General features: G+C 39.2%; 1 protein-coding gene across 1 annotated transcript in view; it reads left to right on the top strand.

The window, feature by feature from the left end:
• The window catches only part of ST6GALNAC3 (ST6 N-acetylgalactosaminide alpha-2,6-sialyltransferase 3), a 533,596-nt gene that overhangs the window by 239,085 nt on the left and 268,248 nt on the right, over positions 1-26,263 (top strand). The window contains exon 2 of the mRNA XM_060006065.1: positions 6,634-6,828. Coding sequence (XP_059862048.1) covers positions 6,634-6,828 — 195 coding nt within the window. The remainder of the gene's footprint in view (positions 1-6,633; positions 6,829-26,263) is intronic.

Here is a 26,263-nt window from a genome sequence, read left to right on the forward strand (position 1 = left end):
TAGTACCAGTTTTTAAAATTTCTGAACCAATCCTGTAAGAGTGTTCCTGTTGGTATGAGTAACAATTAACAACTTAGTTAATTCATACAGTAAAACACAGACTCTGGAGTCAGAATATCTGAGTTCAGTACCTGTCTTTACTATTTTCTTGCTCTGTGACCTCGGGCAAGTTACTCAACCTCTTCATATCTCTATTTCTTCATCTGGAAAGTAGGGATTACAGAAATATTTCTCCAACTAATAACACTCATTAAATATTATCTTCTCTTAAGTCTATGATGATTATTCATCCGTATCTGCTATATCTGGACTTTATTCCCACTGGCCCTACTAGGAAAAGAAAAGCCAGTCTCTGAAAGTAACAATTGCAGTTTTCATATTGAGAATTCAATGTCCCTTAGTGATATCTGAAGAAGTAATCCATTGTTGGCTTTTGTCATTATCTTTCCTGAAGGGTCTTTCCCGCCTCTCCATTCATTGACTACACCACCTCCAGAGTGAGCTTTCCTTGATCAGATCTGACCCTCTCTATCCCACACTTAGACCCCTTCTTTGTATTCTGCAGAAAAGTCCAGACTCTGGCATGATATATAACTTCCTATAACCAGATCCCTTCCTGCCTCTCTAGCTTCACTTCCTCTGCCTTCTTCAAAGCCTGCTCTCAAAATATATTGCTTTTACCTATCACATTATCTTCATCAGCCTCCTGGATTCTGAAATGCCACTCTTTCTCCCATGTTGACCTTGTTTTTGACATTCACTACTCTATTCTTGATGGCCTCTAAGATTCTATTACCAGCTATGCTGCCTAAGGCTGCCCTTGGTAAGCTCCTGTGTGGACTCCACCAGTCTAGAATTGTCCACCTTTTTTTACTCTCCTTTTCTTATCCCCCCAACAAATGAGTGAGATTTCCCCCACAGTTCACCATAGTTTAGCAAGCAGGATCCAGTTTGTTGATTCAATAAATAAAGTGAAACAAATGAAGGGTTTTATGTATATACTCTGAGCTTTGATAATTCATCCTTGTGCAAATGGGATGAAGCTTTGGTGTATTCAGGGAGAACCAGATTTGGAGCTTGGCCAGTGGCACAACTTTTTATATGGGAAAAGAAATTATATTTGATCAGGTCACAAATAAGCAATGAGTAGAGTCCTATCAATGTGTGAGGTTACTGAGTAACGGTATAAATAATACAGTTGGCACTGTGCTTTCATATTTATTATTGAGTAAGTGACAGCATATGGACAAAAGTGCACCATTTTACCATGTAAGCAACTAATTCAGTCATTAAATAATATGATTTAAGTAGAAAAATACGCCTTTGTACTGTTGTTTATCATTTACGAAAAAGAAGCCAAAAATCTAGCAACCGACTAACCTAAAAGTTAAAGAATTTATTCTGTGGTTAAAGTCTGTGGTAAAAAGAATAAAAACGTAAAAATGTTAATAAAGGTTGCAAAATTGCTAGGTCCAAATCTCGGCAATTGTTTTCTCCCTAAATCATGAATTCTCTGTGGGTTTTATTTTGAAATAGGTATTTCTGCTATAAAGTCTGATATCCTACTCTAAAGAGCGAGCAACTGGAATGCCACATTTTTGATGCATATTTTTGCAGCACAGAGGGGATTAAATTCTAAATGTCTCAGCTGTTAAAGGCCCCTTCAGACTTGCCCAAAAGAAGGAGAAAGCTTTCCCTAAAGCAATTCATCAGATCTATTTGGGCACAGTGACATTCTCTCAGAGCTTGTGTGGATGAGTTGTACTGAATAGTTCAAGTGTTTGCAGCTGCTTGGAATATTTAAGAAAAAGATATCTCTCAGTTCTTATCGTTGTTCCCACGGGCTGGCCAATGCTCACCACTGGCTGATGTCCACCAAGGATCTCACAATTCGTGGTTATATCATAATAGTGACACCTTCCATTTCTGAGTGCTCACTATGTGCCTAAAACTGTGCTTTGCTTCTTCCACCCATTATATCCTTTAATGTTCACATGTCTGATCTTAGGGCAATGCCTTATTAAATTTATGTCTGTTTTCTGCAGCACGAAAAGTTTGTTGAACTGAATCTTATGCATTATAAACTTGACAAGTACTTACTGTTGCTTTCTCTTACCTAATTGTTGGTTGTTGAATCTAGGGGATGCTCTGATTACCTCAATAAAGGCAGCAGTGATCACATCCATAAACAAATCGTTAGACGTAGAACACATGTGTAAACAAGTAGAGTCTAATTTGCTGACTGTTGATAGACTCAAAACAGTTAAAAGAACAAGCAACTGATGGGATAAACTTAATTCAAACAACTGGAAACAAGGTGTGGTGCCTTAAATGGCAGTTCGGAATAAAATGAAGTGATTGATACATCTGATTGGACAGTGAAGAATATTTTAGAGTTATAAAACAGCACTTTGATGTATTTATCCTTTCATTATCCTAATGTAAGGTAGATGGGACAGATAAATACATCTGACAATGCATTCGGCTTATTATTTTTTGTTAGGATTTGAACCTTGTCCACTTCCCAGCATATCTCCCACTACTTATCAAATGACTTGCATGTTTCTGACCAAATCAAGGCCTTTCAAAAACTCCTGTGCCTTTGTCTGTGCTGTTCCCTCTGCCTGGCATGGCCTTCCCATCTCCACTTGCCTAACTCCTTCTTGTTCTTCAGGACTGCATTTGAACATCACCTCCTCAGACAAGCATTCTTTGAATTGTCCCAGGCACGGCTCTCCCCCGTCTTCCTCTGGACTGCCACAGGGCCCTGTGCATACCTCCATCACCCCATTTGACATGTGGTATTATAATTTTCTGTTTACTTGCCAGGTGCACTGAACTGTGACTCTTTGGAAGCATGGTCTGTCTGTCTGTCTTTTATGGTTTTATTTCTGTTTTTCAGCACCTTGCCAAGTCTACACAGAATGTGGACTCAATGAGCAGTTGCACCTTGAAGGAGTGAATATATTCACGTATATCATGGATATTGGTATTTTGTTACTTCCCCAACTCCCACATCCATACACAGAGACACACACATTCTCACTGCCTTCTGGTGTCTGTAGATTGTGAGTAGCCTCATCCATGGTTTTCACTGTAGTTGTTGAAGCTCAAGGTCGCGATCTGGCAGAAGTGACTACTAGAAGAATGTACTTCATGTTGAGTCCCATTGTCCTTGTGTCCAGAATGTGCTTGACATTAGACCTCTTCTAGTGAAATTTCAGGGTGGTTTTATATCAGCACTATGGGAATGCGTTCATGTTAAACAAGAATATGGAAATATAAAGAAAGGCAAAGAATCGGGTTCAGACAATGCAACAGAAATGGGACTGGAAGCCGGAGCTGTGAAAAGAGCCCATCTGCCCACTGCAGACTGATCCAGGCTCAGCACAGAGGAGTCGGTGTCTGGCTTCCACTCCCCGTTTGCTCCCCTCGTCTGCTCTCTGCTCATTACTTGGTTCCCTTTGACAGAACATGGGAGGCAGACACGGATTACTTGGGGAGCGGGCTTTTACAAGTGTGATTTAATTCCATTTTGAAGTTTCTGTCAAAAGGGCTGATTTATTTTCCTCTCATGGATGCATTATGTATGTGTTGCTATGTGAGATCAGTGAATTCAGAAAGGCCCTCCATGCTTTGGTCCCCAGACCCTCAGCCGTGCAATGCAATGTGGCAGCTGAGAGAAGCAGAGAGCCATGCTGGGCTCTGGAATAGACAAAGGCACAAATCCCATCTGGGTCTCCTTCAAAGCAAGCTGCTGTTTTGCAACAATCTACCCGTAAAAAAAGGTTCTTACCAGTTTACTTAATGGGTGACTGGCCCTTTTGCTTTTATTTAGCCATCTGTTCTGGTCTATGTCCCTTTCAACTTGTAAGATCCGTCACCTCATTTAAGCTGTTACCTTGACGCATTGCGATGTTGTGGACATAGTGCTTCCACAGAGGAGCAAATTAAAACAGGTTTTCATGATTAGAAAGTTAAATGAGGTAAGGCTGTGGTAGTTACTGGTGAGGTGAGGGGTTTTGAGGAGGCAGAACTCAAGGGACTTTCAGGTGATTGGAAGATGGGGCTGGCTGGACAGGGGGATGGATGGGCTTTTCCACATCACGGTAGCTGAACAAGAGCAAAGACTTCTTTTAGGTGTGTCTGACTTTGTGGCCTTGCTCTGCTGCCCTGACGGAGACTCTGACCAGGGAGGATACAGGGGCCACCTTTGGGTTTCTTTTCTCCTTTGGGACATTCTGTGACGAGTAAAAGGAAGCCAATTCCACCAGGAAGTGGTGAGCTAAAAATACAACAGCACCCATTCCCAGAAAGTTACTTAGTTTCCCTTAAGTTTGAAGAAGAATCAGGGGTGAAGCCCAACTTCAGGAAGGAATACTTCACTGTGTCTTTGAAATGGAGTGGGACCCTGTGGTCCCCACCCCCCATGTCCTCTGCCTGCCTTTTGTCTGTGGAAAAACTTTAGCCAGAGAATAAGTTTAATCAGAGAAGTGAGAAAATGCAGAAGCAAAGGAAAACGGTCCAGCAAGACTAAATAATAATAGTTTAGTCAGTAAGCCTAGTTGAGGACCTTTAGCTCCTCCTTAAGGGCTATAGATAACATTCTGAGCCGTATCCTGTGAGCTGTCTCATAGATACTGAAATCCCCACCAGGTGGAAGAAGTTAACTATGTGATGACAAGACTGTAGCCATGACATAAGCTGCCACAATTATGAGAATTGGCTTCAAAGAAATAGGAACCAACCGACCCTGGAACTTCAGACTAACTGTCCCTAACACAATTAAGATGATGCTGGTCAGACTGCCACATGACTAATTTCAAGATGACGGAGCTGATAGAACCCCCCCATCTTTAAAAGCTCTTGACCACTGGTTGTCAGTGCGGGGGCCACTCAGCCTTTGGGCAGGCGTCCACCCTCCCCCGCGGCGCTGGCACCCAAAATAAAGCAAACTTTCCTTTCCATCAACCTTGCCTCTTTAGTACTGGCTTTTGAGCAGCAAGCAGCCGGACCCCCGCTTTCGGTTACATCTTCACCCTGGAGACAAGGCTGAGTTGTTCCTGACATCTGCCCTCAGCTCTGCTCTTTCTTCTTGCTCTAGACTTGACTTTCTGCCTGACCCCTTGATGGCTCCGTCCCGATGACCCATCAGTCCTTGAAAAGTAGGACTTAGAAAGCCAAGTCTTCTTACTCTTTTAAATCAATTCTGCCCTAACCACCCTGGTTTCTCCTGATATGATCAGTATTATTGCAGTTACCTGGACTCAAAATCTCAGGCATCTCTGAATTTTCCACCTGCCACTTCTATCCAATCAGATTATTTTCTGTAGCCAAGTTCTCTGTCTTCCACCTAAATTGAGTTTCTCATGTCTTTTCTCACCTTTTTACACTCCCTGCCACCGCTCTCATTTCCATCCCTCCTAGCCAATTGGAATGCTCTCCTAACTAGTTGCTGCCCATCTTTGGTTTCTCCCTGCTCCAAAGCACCTTACACACTGGCGTTTGATTATAACTTAAAACATTCACATTTCAAAAATTAAACAAACAAAAGTCTCCTTCTGCTTTCCATCAACTAACAAATTCAGTAGAGACTTCTCAGCTTGGTATCTGAGACAGTCCATAAAGTTATCGTTTGTATTTTCAGCTTTTTCTTCTTCTGTGTCCCAGTAAAACAAAGTGCTATGTGGCTATGAATAACGTCATGTTTTCTTGCCTCCTTACTCTGTTTCCTCTTCCTAGAAAGCTCTGATCGCACATCTCTATTGATTAAAATGCATGAATTTTATCAAGCTCAGTCTCAAATACATCTCTCCTTTCCCATGGCAGTCAGATGCAGTTGCTCCTACTCTGGTTTGATGACAACATGTTTAGGGGATGTTGTTATGCTGCTTGACGTGGATTTGTTTTCCTACTCTTATTGTTAGCTTTTTGAGTCTTTTGCATATCGTATAGCACAAAGTTTCCTTCCTGTAGAGGGTGCTAGGTGAAGAAGCGGAATATGATCTGTAAGGAGACTGGGTCTATAAGAATGTGAAAAATCCATTTATTCGTTCACTCAGGTGTTTGCTGGGTGCCTACAGTATGTAAGGTACTGTGTTAAGGACCTAGGATACGCAGAGCAGTATGGCACAGTACGCCCCCGTTCTCGGAACTCAAAATTACATGCAGGAAAAGTCACATAAGGAATTATACCATGAAAAGTGCACAACAGTAGAAGTGCCTTCGAAGTATTGGAGTGGTGGGACTTCTTACCTCTATTAGGGTAGATAGGCTGGGGCTCAGGGGATAATGGTGGGGAGGGAACTGAGCAGTTAGGAAAGGCTACCTGTAGCTGGGAATGTCTGATTTGGGTTTTGAAAACTGCATAGGAGTCACCAAGGAAGGTGGGAAGGTAAGGAGGGATTGGAATGGGATGGAAAGATAATCCAAGAAATCTGCTGTTTGTTCTCAGAGGCTCAGCACACTAGGGCAACCTGGTCACCAAATGATTATTTTCTGTCTCCAAGTGAAATATCCTAAATGACAAAGTCCTTTGATCCCTTTGAAAGAGAAAGGGAGAGGAAGCACCTCTCAGAGACTGCTTTTGACTGAAAGTCATTCATTCTTCTTTTCTTTTTGACTGTTTTGTAGAGAAAGTCTGTGATTGCAGTGAGCTTCATAGCAGCATTCCTCTTCCTGCTGGTTGTGCGCCTTGTGAATGAAGTGAATTTTCCATTGCTACTAAACTGCTTCGGACAACCTGGTGCAAAATGGATACCATTCTCCTATACATACAGGCGGCCCCTTCGAACTCACTATGGATACATAAATGTGAGGACGCAAGAGGTAAGACCTCAGAGGGTTACATAGGGTTTGAGGGTATCCATGGTAACAGCTTTTCTTTAGGAGCAAGGTGGCTTGCAATCAGTGAACTCATTATTCTCTGCCCCAGTGAGCTTCTTTGGGTCCCTGACATTTTCTGTTTTCTCCTTCTTGGACATTTACTGACACACCTCTAAAGTCTGCTGCCCCTCCTACATCAAATCTTCTGATTCACTGGCTTCATGTGGAGTTGAGGAAGCAATTACATGTTTTCCTGGTGGTTTGTGGCATAACATACATATCTTTCCATTTAGAAACTCTGATCAGCAGTTACCAGCTGGAGAACTGGCTGGCTTTATTTCTTGGAGGGCAACTGGTTGGGAACGGCTCTTTGTAGAACTGCAGAGAAGCATTTATACTCGTTAAAACTCTGTAATCCTTAGACCTGGAGCTAGAAAAGGCCAAGCTGATTTAAAAATTCTCAGTGGCTGCAGAGAAAATGGGGTTTAAAGAGTTTCCAAATTTAAAGGGGTTAAAATCATTCAAATCCTATAATCACTGAACCTCTAAATCTTTGTAGCCAATTGATGGTATAGAAGAGGATGGAGGTATATTGACAAGTAGAAAGTATACACTGTGCCAGCACTTTTGCAAGCAAGGATTTGTGTCATGGAGCGAAGTAGAAATAAAATGGACCTCACAAAATGTATGAAGTGTATAGAAGTGATTAATAAAATTGTTTTCACCGTTTGTTTCAATGGAGTGGGATGAATGCGAGGTTAATATTCATCGATGCCAAGTCCAAGCCTGTTGGAAGTTGTTGGTGACAAAGGTACAAGTCATTAGTGTGTCTACATCACTGGGAAGAGTTTTGGATCAGATCCCGTTGAAAGGTCATTTTTGCAAAGATACGAGAGAGGAGAGTTACCCACAGAATGCTACTCCCATCCCAAGAGTTATTCTTAGCATCAGGGAGGGATGTTGAAAACTGGCTTGGTCCAGACGCTTTTGTAGGCAATTTCATGCCTGAGTCATTGCTTCTGGTTAGTTTGATTCTTTGAAAATTGTTTCTATATCTGCAGGATTTACAAGCTTTCTATTAGACCTTTATAGTTAAAAAAAAAAAGGCACCATTAATAACATAAATTTTTAGGAGCCTTGATGTTTATCCTTTAATTGGCTTTGAATTAATTTTTTTAAAAGTGTCTACTGCTTGAATTTGTTGAGTGTCCTAATAAATTGATTACCTATATAAAAATGTATCTCTTAGAGAATAGTTTGTGTTTCACTCTTGTCTTTTGCTACTTTTATTTCTGGCTGTCGTTTAATATCCTATAACTCTACTGGATTGTGTTAATCATTTCACAAGTGCCTGTCATGGGTAGAAAATGAAACATGTGACTGAATTGTCTCACGAATTACTTTCATGAGGGAAATCCCACCAAAGAGCCTTTCATTTCTTTAAATGTTAATAGACTGGATTTTGGAGTGTTAAGGGGAAAACTGACCTAGGGCTGCAGTTATTTAGTTAGACATATTAACCAGCCACCTTTGAAATTCTTTTGGTATAATTTTTAATACAATGACTTTACTACGGGATATTGATCATTATTTTGATCATGTGGAGGTAATTTCTTGAGAGGGAACATGATTACTGGATAGAGTTTTTAGACTACAGAGGCACACAGGCATGATTCGAGTGCCAGTTCTCACACTTACAAAAACAAGGTCAACTAGCAAGTTATTACGAGGATTAAATAGGACAAAGTACATGAGGTGCCCAGTTCCAAATTGATGTTCAACGAATGAGTTTCTTTTGCTGTCCCAGTACTTACCAGTTATGACATGAAATGCTCAGTGTGAACAACACCAAAATACCAAAGTCTAGAGTACCAGACTTTAAATTTTAAAGGATCTGGATTCAGGAAGTAAACATATGAAGGAGTTCCCAATCTCATTAGAAATCAGAGTTTTGCAAATTAAAACCACAATGAGAAGGAAGAAAACAGCACAAGGAGGTAAATGTACACTAAATGTCAGATTGGCAAAACATCAAGAATCCAACAATACCAAGTGTTGGTGATGATGTGGAACAATAGAAACTCATATATTAGCAGGGGGAACAAGCACTTTGGAAAAAACAGCTTCCCATTATCGATTAAAGCTGAAGATCTGCGTACCCTATGTCCCAGCATTTCCAGTCATCCGTATATTCACTAGAGACATGCATGAGCACATGCAGTGGGAGGCGTGGATGACATGTGTATCAGCATTACTCATAACAGCTAGGACCTGGAAGCAACCACATGTCCCTCAGTAGGAGAATGGTTAAAATTGTGCTACATACACTGGAATACCACACATCGTTGGAAAAGAGGAAATTGCAGCCATATGTGATAATACGTATGAATCTTAGACAAACATAATTTTGAGCAAAAGATGCAAAAAATGAGAGAATACAAACAGTGTGATTCAATTTATAGATCACAGGAAGAGACAAAACTAAACGATGTTGTTTAGGGAAATGTATAGGAGGTAAAACTAAAAAGGAAAAAAAAAGAGCAAGGGAATTAGATATCACATAAGTGAGAAGAGCAGTTACCTCTGAGAGAAATGTGTGGTTTGTGATTAGTGCGAGTTTCTGAGATATCAGCAACATTCTATCTCTTGATCCAGCTGGAAGTTACATGGGGGTTCACATTCTGAATATTTATTAAATATGCATTCATGTTGTATGCACTTTTCTCTATGTCTATTTTATAATAAAAAATTGAAAATACATTCTGAGCCCATGTAGGCTATTTATGGACTGGAATCACACAAAGCGTTTTCATCTACTTTAACAGCAAGAAATATTTAACTAAAAAAAGCAATGGGATAGTAACCTATTTAAAATAAACTAAAAATATTTGAAATAGGCAATTTCATTTTATGTAAAAACTAGCAGACATACAGCTAACTTATTCCTCTAGTCTATGCATGATAGAAAGGGAGGCCCCATGCTGTGACATTAGTACAAGTAATAAGCAGAAAATTTTGCATGGAAGTTGAAAAACAATGTATAACACTCCAAAAGAATGACAGATTTTCCTCCAAACTCAGAGAGTTCTAGGCTAAATTGGGAGGAAAACAAGTTTTGGTGACCCTTGTTGATTTCATCTTTCCTTCTCAAAATTCTACCCTTCCCACCCCCATGTCTGTGCTCTACTCTTAGCCCAAATTCTCTGTGCATTAGTCCTCACCAAATAATGGCTTCAAGTGCAGGCCTTGCCAGAGATAATTGTATTAGACTATTAGACTCAGAACGAAAAATCTTCAAGAGCCAAAGTAATATAGCAAAAATGATAAGTGGTGGATTTGATGTTCTGGGGCAAATAGCTATAATAGTGGCCCTCAAATTTTGCTTCAAAGATAACTACACATTCCTGTGTGCCTATTCACTCTATTCTAATCCGGAGAAGGGTCAATAGCGATGGCTGAGCTGAGTCAAGTGGTAACCAAGATGATCTATTTATTTAAAAATCTTGGTCCTTGAGGTTTTTTCAGAAATTTCTCAGAAGAAAGCACATGCTTTCTAGAAACCACCAGAAGTCCAAGAATTTTTTTAAACACATAAACATGCCAGCAATGATTTCCAGACTTAGAGCATCTGCAAACATGATCATTGTTGATGATGGTTTTATGGCCCAGTGCTTTAGCTGGATCAGACATTGCTGCCACTAGACAAAAATTTTATGAGCGGAAATGTTTACAAGAAAGAATGTCTCTCCACTACTGTCTAAAAAAGATGGGGCGTGGGAGTGGCAGGATTAGGTTGAAGATTTCGCGGACACTGGAGAGCTGAGTTGCTTGGGAGCAAAATTTGATTCTCTTGTTATCTTTAAAAACACACCATTGTAAAGCAATTATACTCCAATAAAGATGTTTAAAAAAAAAAAGAAATAGTAAGTGAAAAATAAAAAAAAAATAATAAAATAAAAAACCAAAGATGAGATAAGTTCCGGTCCCTTTGGCTTGGCACAAGCGGAAGTATAAGCAGTCTCATGAATCTGTGACAGTCTGTCGTGAAGGCCTCCCATATAGTAAATTATACCCAGTTCAAGCTCAGCTTCATTTTATCAATTCACCTAGTTTTTGAATGGTCTGCTCCCAAAGGAAGTACAAGAAGTAAATGTGCAAAGAACACAGGAGAGATAAATAGATAGACTTAGTTATATTTCATATGGTTGGAGTATTTTTTTTCTGGTCCAGATCCATAAAAAGGAATATGCAGTGAAAACTATGAGGACTAATCTAGAAGAGTTAAATTGAAAGAATTAAAATACCCATCCCATCACAATAATGACAGTCTAAATATAATACAGTTGGTGATTGGCTCCCATTTTTTGCCCTGTCCCCCTTCCCTTTCCTAACCAGTGTAGGCTAAAGTTCTTATATTTGGGGGAGGGGAAGTCTTGAGAAGCAGGGAAACAAAATGAGTGCCAACTAACTCGGTGAGTACTGAAATGCTGAAAGTCCCTGCTGGCCCCAGAACCCAGAATTCCTCGTCAGTACTTACATTTGAGCTGCCCGCCACCAGGAGGTAGTGCCATGCTGAAGCTGGGACCGGGAAAGATTTAGATTTTGCAATAGGTCCTATACTTCCCCTGTGTCCCACCCCTGCTTTAATCCCTGACCTGCTAGCTGTTCATACTTGCCCTCTCATGTCACTACTGGTTAATAATGCAGCCTTCCATTTTAACAGGACTGAATTTGAGAGAATCCCCTTATAGCTTTATGGCAGTTACTGTATTATCCTTTGACCTCGGACATGGTAAAAAGCATATAACATCTATATGTGTTTCAAAAAAAAAAAAAAACTCTGCTTTCTCCTTAATGCAAGTTTTAACGATTCATTTTAAATTAATTGCGGCAGAAAAAAGGTATAAAAGACCAAAGTACCGCAGGGCTTGTTTCCAGGTAACGATTGTTTCTCCCTGTTGAGATCTTGTCAGATTTTGAGGAAAGAGAAGGAAAGGAACTTTAGGCTAGATTCTATCTGTAATTTCCAAACCATGGAATCAGTCATTGTGTTCTCTCTTTTGTGGTGACCTGGTGTGAGACATTGCTCAGAGCAAGCAACCTGCAACTTGTTTGCATTAACTACTAGATAAGAGAATCAAGCTCTGGAGTTCCATAGGATGCCACAGCCAGATCTTCCTGGTGATCAGGGGGGTGACAGATGTCTCCATCTGATAAGAGAGCCCTAACACATTAGAGCTGCAGAGGATTTCAGGTACTTGGGGCAGAGTGCTCTTTCAGGTGGTGCTAAAGATGTGCTAAGTGAAGAAGCACAGGATTTCTAGAACATAGCAATCAAGTTGTAGGGCTTATATTGGTTTGCCTAACAATTTAATGAGGCCGAAATATGTCTCTTATAAAAAGAGAACATTTTAAAGCTTCAAGTAGACTAAATAAGAATACTTAGGATCAGTTGCTGTGACAGACAGGCCGCACTAACCTAATTAAAGACGTGCATAACATATTGATGTTGCAATAGCATTTCCCGAATTGTAGTTATAGCGACAATTAAGAAACAGAGCTGACTTTCTTGGAAGTCAAAGCACACACTCCACACATTCAAATAAATGTACACATGTAACTAAAGCTGACATGAATAGGTTTTCTGTATTTGGGAATATAGACTTTGGATTTTACATAAGTATATTGAGAGCAATGATATGCAAATATATGTTCCCAAAATTTAAAACTGATCGATTTAATTGTTAACTAAAATCTGAACATTCCATTTGTGTAATCGTAAAGCAAAATAACTTTCAACTATTGGCTTGTTATAGGAAAGGAAACACCTAAATTAAAATATAGCAAAGATTACTTCCTTGGCATGGGCATATTGGTTTCGTCATTTTGAAGATAATTTATCTTTTTCCTAAGCATGAGGGAGTGTACTTATTGAGTGGAGACAAGATTATGTTTCTCAATCTGGTTGTGAAAGAGCAGCTCCCAAACAGTGGCCAGATCTCAAGGCAGTCTAAGCTCCACTGCCAAATGAGAGGGACGGACACTGCTGTGGGTGATAATTCCAGAAAGCTTTTGTGGGAGAGGTGAGCCACGTATTTGATGGGACTGAGAGAGAAGGGAAAGTAGAGTTGAAGAGAAGAGCGAAAGTTTTGCACTGGCCATTTTCCTTCGGCTCCTACCACTCCCAAGTAGGCCAAGAGCGCTACACTTAGCCATAGTCAACTAACGTCTGCACTAGGAATCACCACCGCCTCACACTCTGTTGATTCATTTTTCACCTCTCTCTGGTTCCATTACCCTTACTTTTTATCTTCCAGTTCCCCATATTGTTTGGTTGGTTACCCGGTCTTGGAGTGCTCTTACCTTGATCCTGATGCCACGAAAACCGTATACGAGGTCACTTCTAATAATGCTTCATTTTGTGTACCGCTGACAAGGACGTGGCACTCCATGTTCAAGGGGCCCCTGAGGCACCGCCATAGGCCTGCGTGCTCCTCTGACGTTCCAGAGAAAGAAATCAGACACCTGTGGGGGCAGTAAGTAGGGCAATCTGCCTGGAATGCAATTTACTCTAGGGGATAGAAGGTAGAGGATACATTCACTGGGTAATTATGATCTGGGGATGTGAATGGGATCCCTGGAAAAGGAAAAACTACACTCTTACTTGCAAAACAGTAATGCATATGTACAATGTATGTATCCATCCATAGTCATGAACCACTATGTAAAATATACAGAAAATAGATCCGTATGCACATACATGCATGCAATATATACATGTACGCATGCTCACAGGACAATTTACACTTTCTCAAATACAAACATACAGAGACTATATACATATACACTATATTATATCATAAAATGGTTAATAAATATAATTATCTGGTTAAGTATATATAGTGCCTTTTATTGGTTGCCACTGTCCCTTTATTACAGAAACGATCCCTTCCCTTCTGACTACAGGGGTGAGCAGAAGATTCAGGCCAGTGATTGACCAATCTCTTGACGGGTCAAGGGGTGGACATATGGCCCGAGATGAGCCATTCTGAACCCTTCCCAGAGTTTATTGTTTTTCTGTGTAATGCTATGAGAAAGGCCCTCTTTTCTTTTTAGTGGTAGAGCTGTGGAGATATGATTCTCTGGGTGTCAGTGGCTGTGTTCCCTGGAGAGAATGAGACCAAGACGTTGAGAGAAGCAGAAACCAGTTGCAGAGCTCAAGCAAGGGCCTGGACCGTACTCTAGTGCTGAGACCAACCATTCTTGAAGTCAGCCTACCCACCTCTGTGGTTTGACTGTAGAAGCCAGTAAATCGCTCTCTTTCATGTCTGCATGTTTCGATTATGTTTTGGTCATCTGCAACCACAAGAATCCTAGCTGATATATATATATATATATATATATATATATATATATATATATACACATACATTACATATTGTAGTTATTTGACAGCAACAGCAACCAAACATTCTGAATCTCATCTTTAAACAAAGTGCTGCCTGGAGGATGTGAGGAGTTATCTTTCCAAATCCATGCTTCAAACGTGCTGGGAGGCCGAATATGAGAAGACACATCCGTCATTCCATCAGTTGGCTCAGGTGTCTGCAGAGATGCGCCCTATATATCTCCCTGCTCAGGGACATATGTTTAGGAAATTAGCTTGTCCTTTTGAGGTAGGAATGTGAAGGTCACAATTTCCCAAGGTTATAAAGCCAGAAAATGACCCGATAAGACTCATTACTTACTGAATTTCTAGTCTTACTCAACAGATTAATCATATAGTTTTATGATGATTATTCAGATGAAATCTTCCTTATTGCTATGAGGCATCATCAGTCAAAACAGATTGATTTTTACTTTACAAATCACATCTGTTATTGATGAAAGATCTGGTATTACCATGGTTTTCAATGTAGTAATTGGTTCCCCAGGAAGATATAAGGGAATTTTATTCATCATCCAACCTTAGATAGAAAAATGCTCAATTGCCATTTGTATGTTAACACTCTTGAAAGGGGCGTATTAGAAATTCAAATATCAAATTACCTCATGTGTGACAAGCAAAGAAAAACAAAACAGAGTACCCACAAAGACCACCCTGACTTGAAAGTTGAAAAAGATAATAGAACTGGGGCCCCAATGGTAAGAGTTTTTGTTCATCTTTTCTCAAGTTCCAGCTAATAGCCTGACAGAGTGACTAGCACAAAACCATTCATCAAGTAGCAGTTCAGCCACCAAATATTGAATAAGTCCTTGTTCAGTTCCAGACAATGTGCTAAGACTCAGCAATGAACTCCACTTTAAAGAAAAATTAAGATTGGGGTTCACTAAGGAAGAGAAAGAGATAGGTTTGGTTTGATTACAAGTATCCTGGAACAATACCACCTAGAGGGCATTGACATTTCAGCATAACAGATATATTCTGTTGCTGTTAAGAATAGTGAACATTCAAGTAATTTCAACTAAACGATTGTATTCAATACCTGGAAGATAATTTGTCACTAAGTAGATGGCATCAGATTGTGATTTCTCATTTTCCAGAGTAGGCTCACAAAGGCTTACTGACAAAAGAAAAAGATTCATTAAAGAATTTTTTATTTCAAGAGTAACTATATAGCTCCTATATTAAATATTATTCTGTAAGGCTTTGGAAGAGGTATACCTAGTTAATTGAGTAATCTGGCTAATAGAATATTTTAAAGTATTTAACAAACATATTATTTAAAAGGAAAATGAAATTAAGAGTTCTGGTCTGGCAATACGGTGGCCTGAGATAACCTGACAATTCTGCTGTAACACCAGGACATGCTGGATAAAATAGGATATATTATTTAATGCCCAGCTGGCTTTGCTAGAAAGGAGGGAAATCGTCAGGCACCAGAAACTGAAAAGGAATGGAAAGAGAGGTATAAGCCCGAAGACTGATGGTGTGGTTTCCTGGGAGTTTATCAGTATCAGTGACTGAGGAGATGGGTTATATCCACCGTACAGGTTAGAGGGCAAGGCCTGGGTCCAGCAAAGGCAGAGAGTGAGAAACCCTCTCCCCCATCCTAAAGCTGGGCTTTTACAAGCTTTCCCCAAGTGAAAGGTTGGGCTAGGAAAGAAATCATGAAAACTGGCACAGAAAACAGATGAGGAAGCTTATTTATATCTTTGGTCTTTAGATAACAAAAAATTGTCCCTGGAACTTCAAAATGCCAGACCTGTACCCTATAGTCGTTTTACAATTTGAATTTTACTGCTTGCACTTTCTAGGAACTGTGCAAGCTGAGAAATCAACCAAAAATGTCGTCCCTAGCTGGTAATAAACTAGAGCTAAAGGAATTGGGACTCCTCTAGAGAGTGTTCCCATAACCCAGACACAAGGGATTCTTAGAATGCACTGTTAGAAATTATAAAACACAAGGAAATGGTCTATTTATTGTGATTATTCACATGCTTTGCTATAAAAAAAAAAGACTTTGACTACGATGTGTTTCCCTATGCCCAATCGTGGTGTTTCATAATATACTGAACATTTGCTCTATCATCCTCCTCAACTGAAAATTCTGAATTCCAAAATATACCTAGTCAAAAGGATTTGGGATAAGGGATCATAGGCCTGTGTGTTTAAACACCTCACACACCATTATCTTTTAGTCCTTACAGACAACCTACTATTTCACTAATCTAACTCATTTTCCAAGGCCCCAAATTGGTGATGCTATGCCTGTGACTTTGGTTATCTTGTGAGGCAAAGGAAGAGACTGAGAACGCCTTGGTCAGCAAATTACATTAAATGGTTTCATGGAGGCTTTATCCATTCAAGTCGGAAATCTCATTGGATCGCACTTGCTGAAGCCACTACGTGCTGGGCACTTTGCTAGGCTCAGGAGTTGTAAAGACGAGAACACTCTGTCTAAAACTACAGAACAATTTTTCTTAATGTTAAATGGTAATAAGTGAGATAAAGTAGTATATGCAGAGGATTATTTTAACTCTTTATATGTAGACATAGAAAGAAGTTTTGGAGACGATACCTCGAAATATTAACTGTAGTGGTCTATGTCTGGGTGGTACATTTTAGGTGACCTTTTGCTTAAACATGTTTTCCAGTTTTTATACAATGAGCACATATTGCACTTATTACTAGAACAAATTACTAGAATTAAATATTTTTTAAGCAATATCTATCTGTGAAACACAGATCTATCTGTGAAACACAGATCTATCTGTGAAACAGCTGTTTCTGTTATCAAAAAAAATAGAATTAAAAATGTCTAGATAGGTATATTGTTTGGAGTACTTTTAGAAGTGAGTATTCTTTTACTCCGTTGTGGCTTACTTATAGTGACTTCCTTCCAAAGTACAACATGGAAATGGGAAAAAAAGTAATTTTACAGTGGAGAAACTTGACAGACTCTACCTGAGCCAGGTGGTCAAGGTCAACATCAATAGCGATAAATCATGTTGGTAGTATGTTCCCTTAGGAAGATGTGATGAAAATGGCAGTTTGCCTCTGTAGTCTTCTTTCCCCAAACCCATAACCCCTGACTAATGAGAAAAACACCAGAGAAAAAACAAGGAAAGTCTGAGAAACTTCCAGAGCCTTGAGGATCCTAAGAAGATATGTCTACTAACTGTAATGTGGTATCCTGGATGGGATCTTGGAACAGAAAAAGGGCGTTAGGTCAAAACTAAGGAAATCTCAATCAAGTATGGTCTTTAGTTAATAGTAATTTACCAGTATTGTTTCATTCATTATAACAAATGTATCATACCAAAATACGATTTTTTTTTTTTTTTTTTTTTTTTTTTTTGCGGTACGCAGGCCGCTCACTGTTGTGGCCTCTCCCATTGTGGAGCACAGGCTCCGGACGCGCAGGCTCAGCGGCCATGGCTCACGGGCCCAGCTGCTCCGCGGCATGTGGGATCTTCCCGGACCGGGGCACGAACCCGTGTCCCCTGCATCGGCAGGCGGACTCTCAACCACTGCGCCACCAGGGAAGCCCCCAAAATACGATTTTGATAATAGGGATAACTGGATGTGGGGTATATGGGAACTCTGTATTGCCCTCTTATTTCCTGTAAATCTAAAACTGTTCTAAAATTTAAAAAGTTATTGTAAAAAATGGATTTGGGTTTTTGACCTGTGTATCTATCTGGAAGGCTGGGATTGCCATTAACTGAGATGGAGGAAGACACAGAATGAGTGGTTGAAAATAGTTTGAAATATATATGAGTCCAGCTCCATAGGGAAGGGACGTATAAGACAAATGCATTGCGAATACATCATTGTTTTAATTTTCTATACCGAATACAACATACTTTCAGGGAAAAAAATAAGTATTATAGAAAAAATTCCTGCCTTTTCCTCAAAAAACTTATGAAATACAAGTCCTTCAAAGATTCCCCCAAGAATACATGTGGAAGTCAGTGTGAGCTTTTAAATTCCTCTTAGCTGTACTCATACACTTTAGCAGTTTCTTTTATTGTACAGCAAACCACTTTTTTGGCAATGTAAATTATTTGTGGAACTTCTGGGAAGAAAAGGTACAAACTAAACAACTTTTTGGTCATTCCATATGGTATTGTATTTTGCCAATAACTCTTTCTAATAAAGTTTAATAATATTTGTTGGATTGAGGACACTTAGCCATCAATAATAGTGATGCTGATGGTGATAATAAGCCGACACAGGTAGTGCTTACTATGTGCCAGACATTGTTCTAAATGCTTTACATATACTAATTTATTTAAGCCTCATAATAACCCTAATAAGTAGGTATTATTATCATCCCATTTTTCAGATGAGGAAACAGGGGCATAGAAAGGTTAAGGTGGAGTTGCTGAGACTTATACCCTGGCTCCAGAGTTCCTGCTCTTGACCACCACACATACTGTCTCTCGTAATAATAGCTACCATTTATGTAATCACATCTCTGCTCTGGAAAGGCTTATGAAACTTGAGGATAAAGAGAGGGACCACTTTTCTCCTCAAAAAATGCCTCTTCCACATTTCTTATATATGCCAGAGATAGGCAAATGCTCACTGAAGCATTTTGATAATTTCAAAATGTCCTGTATAGGTTATTTTGCCTATAGTTTGAGTACATGGAAATACTGCGCACAAATGTTATATTTTTCTCATCTTTGTTATTTCTCCCAAAACCCTTGAGACAGAAGTACTTTTATTTAAATATCCTGTTATGCAATCATTTTCTATATATTCTTTCTCTATATGCACATATTTGTGAAGTTGTAATTGTGGTGTATGTAAAAGTTTATGGATATTTTTTACATTGCTAACCATTTATCATTACTATCCTACAATCCTCTCTTTCCCTTTGTTTTGGGAAGCCCATTTCATATATATATATATATATATATATATATATATATATATATATATATATGTTTCGATTTTCATACACTGTGAAATGATTACCACAGTAGGTTCAGTTAACATTCATCTTCTCATATAGATACAATAAAAAGAAAAGAAAGAAGAAAAGAAAAAAAGGATCATACAATTCTAAACACTTTTCTGAAAAGTATCTGTTTTGCCCACAATTTTTTTCTATTTTTTAAATCAAAATATAGTTGATTTACAATATTGTGTTAGTTTCAGGTGTACAGCAAAGTGATTCAGTTATATATGTATTTCTTCAGATTATTTTCCATTCTAGATTATTACAGCATATTGAATATTGTTCCCTGTGTTATACAATAAATCCTTGTTACTTATCTATTTTATGTATAGTAGTTTGTATCTGTTAGTCCCATACTCCTAATTACACCCCCTCTTCCCCTTTGGTAACCATAAGTTTGTTTTCTATGTCTGTGAGTCTGTTTCTGTTTTGCATATAGATTCATTTATATTATCTTTTAGATTCCACATATAAGTGATATCATATAATATTTGTCTTTCCTTGTCTGACTTACTTCACTTAGTATGATAATCTCTAGGTCCATGCATGTTGCTGCAAATAGCATTCTTTCATTCTTTTTTTATGGCTGAGTAATAGTCCATTGTGTGTGTGTGTGTGTGAGTGTGAATGTATATATGTATATATATGTATGTATGTGTGTATATATATATATTTTTATTAGCTCTATTTTTTGTGCTCATTATTTTGGTTCATTGATCAACATTTGTTTTTGGTAAATACTATTTTTCTTTTTTTTTTTTGCGGTACGCGGACCTCTCACTGTTGTGGCCTCTCCTGTTGCGGAGCGTAGGCTCCGGATGCACAGGCTCAGCGGCCATGGCTCACGGGCCCAGCCGCTCCGCGGCATGTGGGATCTTCCCAGACCGGGGCATGAACCCGTGTCCCCTGCATTGGCAGGCGGACTCTCAACCACTGCACCACCAGGGAAGCCTGGTAAATACTATTTTTAAAATTATTGTTCCTTGTGGGATTAGACTTGCTTCCTCTTTGCTCAACTTTTTTTTCAGAATATTAATTCACCTCTACATCATTTTGTTGAACAAAATGCAAAGTCTCGGTTGTATCAGCCAACTATGTGCATAACAGTGTTGTGTAACAAATCACCCCCAAACTCAGTGGCTTAAACAATAATAACTTATTCTTGCTCACTCTTCTGTGGGTCAGCGGGGATACTGCCCATCCAGTGGGCTCTGCTGGGCTTAGCTTCAAATATGCAAGTTAGGCCCAGGTCTGCTTCCTGTGTCACTCTTCACTGATGACCTCTGGGCCAACTGGAGTATATTCTTCTCACGGGGAAGGCAAAAGCACAAGAGATTAAGCCCAACTTTGGAAGCACATTGCAAGCTTCTGCTGGCTTCACATCTGCTGACATCTCATTGACCAAAAGCAAGTCACAGAGCCAAGCCCAATATGAAGATGCAAGAAAGTACACTTCACCCACCATGAGGCCAAGGCAAGTTACATGGCCGAGTCCAACATCATTGGAGTGGAGTGTACTCCTCCTATGGAGGTCAGTGTAGAGAGAATGCATATTTGCTTCAAATAACTTCATCTACCCACACTAGTGAAATATTGATTGGAATTGCATTATATGCTAACTTAATAAAAAACAAATGTTTTAATAACAGTTGCTCTTTCTATTAAGAATGTATTATCTATACAAGTAATTTTTAAGTAATTTGCTGAAAAAGCATGTATATACATTTTAAACAAAGTTCTTGTGGCATCTAATAGGAGTTCAATAAATGTATGCTGAGCTGTTTTCTTTTTCTTATCTTTAGTACAAGCTAAAATAATATTTATAGCTGTTTAATTTTGGTATGCAGAAATGCTATTAATTTCACATATTTGTCTTGCATTTTTTGCTATACTAAAGAGTTCTAGTTAAGGTTTAGAAGTTTCCTTTGGATTGCTCTGGTGTGCAATCTCAATGTTTTTAAATGATCTTTTTCTCATTTCTTTTCAATGTTTATTGCACTGACCAGAGCTTATCAAACAGTTGCAAATTTTAAAAGAGTGCTTCTAATGCTTGATCACTCAGCATAAAGTTGACCTGACTGGGTTTTCTTTACCATATTAAGGAATAACTCAATTGGTTTTAAAATTGTTTTTCTAAAATTGTATCTATATGTGTTGAATTTTATCAAATGACTTTGGGGCCTATATTGAAACGACTATGATTTTTCTCTTGAAACTTATCAAGTTGGTACTTTCTTGTTTTAAACCATCTATGCCAAATAATTTCATCTGTTTCATGATGTATGTATTAGGATTCTCCAGAGAAACAGAACCAACAGGATGTGTGTATATATAGAGAGAGATTTCTTTTAAGGAATTGGCTCATGCAGTAGTTGTGGAGGCCTGGTGAGTTGGGGCAGTCCACTGTGCTTGAGACTCAAGGAAGAGTTGCAGTTGGAGTCCAAAGGCAGTCTGCTGACAGAATTCCTTTTCACTTGGGAGGTCAGTCTTTGTTCAGTTAGGACTTCAGCTGATTGGATAAAGCCCACCCACATTATTGAGTGTAATCTGCTTTACTCAAAGTCCAATTTAAATGGTACTTGCATCCAAAAAAAACTTCACAGAAATATCCAGGATGATGTTTGACCAAATACCTGGGCATCATGGTCCAGGCAAGTTGACCTATGAAATTAACCGTAACAGTGTGTATGTAAGTCTTTTAATGAAGCATTGGATTTGAAAATTTTTCACAAATAGTCTCTGAGTTATGTAAAATTATTCTCCTATATTGTAGATAAGGAAACAGAGACAAGGACAGGTTATACAACTGGCTCCAAATCACACTTGCTCAAAATGGCAGGGCTGAGTCTTGAAATCCAGACTCCAGAGCATCCGATGTGCTGAAACATTATTCTTTATACCGACCCTGCTTCCTTTGCTCAGGGTTCAATGGCTTAGATCTTTCATATATGTCTTGATTGCTTTTGTTGATGATGACGTATAAGAGTTGCGATTTTTACTTACTAGTATAAGCTGATCTAAGTCGATTATGGTGTCACAGTTCACATCTGGACTGAGAACAAAAGCGAAGCCCTCCTCCTGAATTTTTACTGTATTGTACTGGTAGGCACAACAACTAGAACACCACCATTCTTGCTATCTTGCTGATGAATTGACCTCATAATTCTCTCCTTAACATTTTTCAAAAGAAACTGCTGTTTTATGAGTTACTTAAGCCCTGTTTCAAAAGCAGTATGGTTGATAACTGTATTTCATCCCTGGCTGCCCTGAGCCTTTTAACCCTGTATTCTTGAAACAATATGAGCTTTCAGACAGGATGTGTTCAGGACAGCCTTTCAGTGTGAAAATACTGACTTTCTTAAATTAAAGAACTTGGCGAATATGGTAATATATTCTCTTGATTTTTAAATTAGGTGGAAGTTGATACCATCAGAAATCCACAGAGGATGAAAATGAGGCACAGTTTTAGGTGCCGAGCTATATGCCAAATAGCCCTTGTGTTTCCTTCTTGAATATCTCCTTCAAAGAGGCAGATTTGTCTTTGATATCCATGGGAGCCACATGAATATGACCTGGCTCCAATTGCCCTCATCATCTCCAGAATTTACTTGTTTATTTATTTTTAAATAAATAAGTGCATGAGTCTGTGGTCAATTTTCTTACTTGCTTCTTGAAACCAGCATGATCATTATAATTTTCCTTTTCATTAAATAACCCACTCTCAGCCTGTTCTTGTTATCCCCACTTAGAAGTTGGGAATGGAGTCACCTAACATGAGGTCATTCATCTCTTCAGTGAGTGGCGTGCCTGTGTTAAAAATACTTACGCTGACAAACCCTAGGAATCATGGCAACAGAATAATATTCACCATCTGAGCCACCTTGACATTTTCCTGCTAGTAGGAAGCTTTCTTTTTTCTTTTTTGCTTTTAATGTAGAAGAATGCATCTTAAATTCTGTAGGCTACATAATCATGCCCATGAGCTTTCTCTTTTCAATGTGTCCTGCCCCCATGACTAGTTTTTTTTTCCATAAGTGATGTTAAGTATGCAGAAAGCCAAGTAGGAGATTCCACTTAGGATTCCTTCTCTTAACTGTTTCTCAAAGCTTATGTGGCATAACTACTAGAAAAGATGTTAGAAGAAGAAGAATATATTCTATATTGGCCCTTCAGTTTCTCACCTTCATGCCTTAGTTCAAACTGGCAAGCTTCTGCTGTCTCCACATGTAGAAAATATACCCATTCCACAGAGCCCAGTCCAAAGGCCATTTCCTCCATGGTGGTTTGCCTGATTCTCTGTAAAGTCACAGCTCCTTCTCGTGACCCTCTTCAGCACTTTTTGTTGTAACTAATAATGATAAACACTTGTATAATTCTTTACGCTTTACAGTTTATAGACATATTATCCCATTTAATAATTTTATGAACTTGATATGTTCTCCACTTTGAATTGAGAACATTCAACCAATGAAGCAGAGAGGTTAAGTAATTTGTTAAGTGCCACACAACTATCCTCTGTCTTCTGACATCACATCTCTTCCTTTGTCAGGTATATCCTGTTGGTCTCAAATCATCATCTTCTTAGCTAGCCCTTATTAAGTACTTCTTTTCTCCAGGCATTCTTCTAGGTGGGTATATGCAGCAGAAGTAAAACCTAACACCTCCTTCCAGATACTCACATAGTCTTCAAAGGAACCCCACACAATATTATTATCCCACTATTTACAAATAGTAATCCAAGGGACAGAGAAGGTATATAACTTATTCAAGGTCAGATAACTGCAGGAAGCTACTGGGAATGCCAGTTTTCCACACCACAAATATGGTGTCTAATTAATGAAAATGCTACAATTGCCAGAGGCTACCCTTCAGCCAGCAATGCTACAGGAAGATTGAGCCCCATTTCCTTCTGCAATTCACATTTTGCAGGAGTGCTTTCCATTGGCAGAATGTAAATGGCATCCAGAACCGTAGTGGCCAGGAAATCTGGGAAATGTAGCTGTTAGTTTTCCAGCTCTTGCTATGTAGGATGGAGAAAGAGCACAGAAGGAGGTAAAAATGGATATTGAGGACCAAAGGACATTAGCTAGCATAGCTGTGATAATTATGTGAGGCTATTGGCCATTCCTTTTGAATAAGACGCTTTTAAAATGGTCATTGAATATTGAGTCCCTCAGATTTGCAGTGGTTTCACCCAACCAATGGAAGGAGACGAACCACTGCATAGTTTGATGTAAAGAACAATTGCTTTTTAACGAGTAGTGGAACAGGACGGAGAAAGGAGTGGATGTTTTCTACAGCTCATGAGGAGAAACTTATTCTAACTTTATTGGAAAATTAATCACGCAAACAGATGCCCAGAAGGGTATATCCAGATGCATTCCTGGTTGCAGTCACTCACACCTTCGACTCTCTAAGTAATGATTGAGTAGAAACTTTCTCCCCCTTTCCTGTTCAAATGCTACATCATTAGCATTACTTCTTGTCCATAACCGTTATTTCCTAAACGTTCTGCAACTTATCGATTTAAATACTGGATGAATTGCTATCAATTCCTCATCTGACCGGTCACTCATTTCACGAATCATTTATGGGTTCCCATTCTGGTAATGGTCTTATCCTGAAAATGTCCTATCACTGTCTTTTCCCTGTGACTTCCAACTGATTAGGGCAAATTTTTCTCTGATGAGTAAGTGTCTCAAGTGGATCTTTGTTCGAAAAAGTGTCAAGACTCCTTTTATGGGGAATTAATGTAAATGCAGACATTTATTTACCAAAGAGTGTTAACTTAAGAATTAGTGGCTAATAATCACCCTACTTGTCAGTATATTGTGTCTTTCCTGATTATTCCCCTCTTTTTATAAAGAAACCTGCCTAGAATATCTCATGGATTTACTCCCTCAAGTGTGCTTTCATGAAGTTTCCTGGAAGATTGATTGGAACACAAGGATTTCAGTTCATGGCATCCAGTTAATCAGCTCAGATTTGTTAAAGTCATTAGTGCTATAAATTTCCTTGTGCTCACTTTCACGATTTTCCTAACCTGGAGTTAATTCTGTGGCAGTGCATCAGTGTGGACAGGCTACCTTTCACCAAATGAGTGTTTTGAATGGAGCTTCCCCAGGTTAATGACAGTGGGGATCCCCAAAGGGAAAACAAAACATTTGGTTCAGATGTCTTGTGGGAGCTGAACCTGCTAGAATGCTCCTCTGGAGGTTTCATCACTAATTGGCCAGCAACTGGAGCCTGCACCCCATCAATTCCTCTTCACGGAAGCTTTGGGATGTGGTACACTTTCTTTATCCAGCCATTTCCTTTTTCTCATTTTCTAATTCATGAAAAAGACCCGGAAACATTTGGAAAACTTGGGACTCAACAAATTGTGAGATTGATTTTCCTCTGCTGGTCCCATAGTGCTCAGATTGAGATGAGGTACTTAACTTCACTGAACTCTAAGTTACCTTGTATAGAACAGAGTCGATACCATGTCCTTGGAAAGAAATAAGGCCGTGATGAATCAGGTTTTTATCATGTGTAGGCTGTGCTAAGTGTCTCAGGGCTAATGGCATTCCCTGAGGTAGTGGATAAGGTGGCTGCAAGGGTAGAGCCTGTGTTTTGAATCAATCTATTAATACAACTAGTCCTTAAGACCACTCAGTCTATAGACTCTGACATCTGCCTGCCTCTCAGCTTATCACTCATCGAACTCCCTCCCCGTGGTGCTCAAAGCTTTGGCCATGCTGAATCACTTTGAATTCCAAAATACACAATGTATTTCATGCCTTTCTGAATTTTCAAATGTCTGCCCCTCCCCCTCGTTTACCTGGTGAGCTACTACCTTCCAGGCCTTTTCTGATTACCTTCTTCTCCTTGGTGTGCTTGTGTTCCTAATGTAGCCTCTACCTATTTCTATCAGAGCACATATAGCCATTTATTCCCATTACTTGTGTGCAGAGCTGACTTCCTCTATGTACCCATAAACTCCTAAAGGTCAGGTCCTCTGTATATCTCAAGTCCTTTCCATT

Source organism: Delphinus delphis, chromosome 1 (assembly GCF_949987515.2).
Source record: "Delphinus delphis chromosome 1, mDelDel1.2, whole genome shotgun sequence".
Classification (NCBI taxonomy): Eukaryota; Metazoa; Chordata; class Mammalia; order Artiodactyla; family Delphinidae; genus Delphinus; species Delphinus delphis.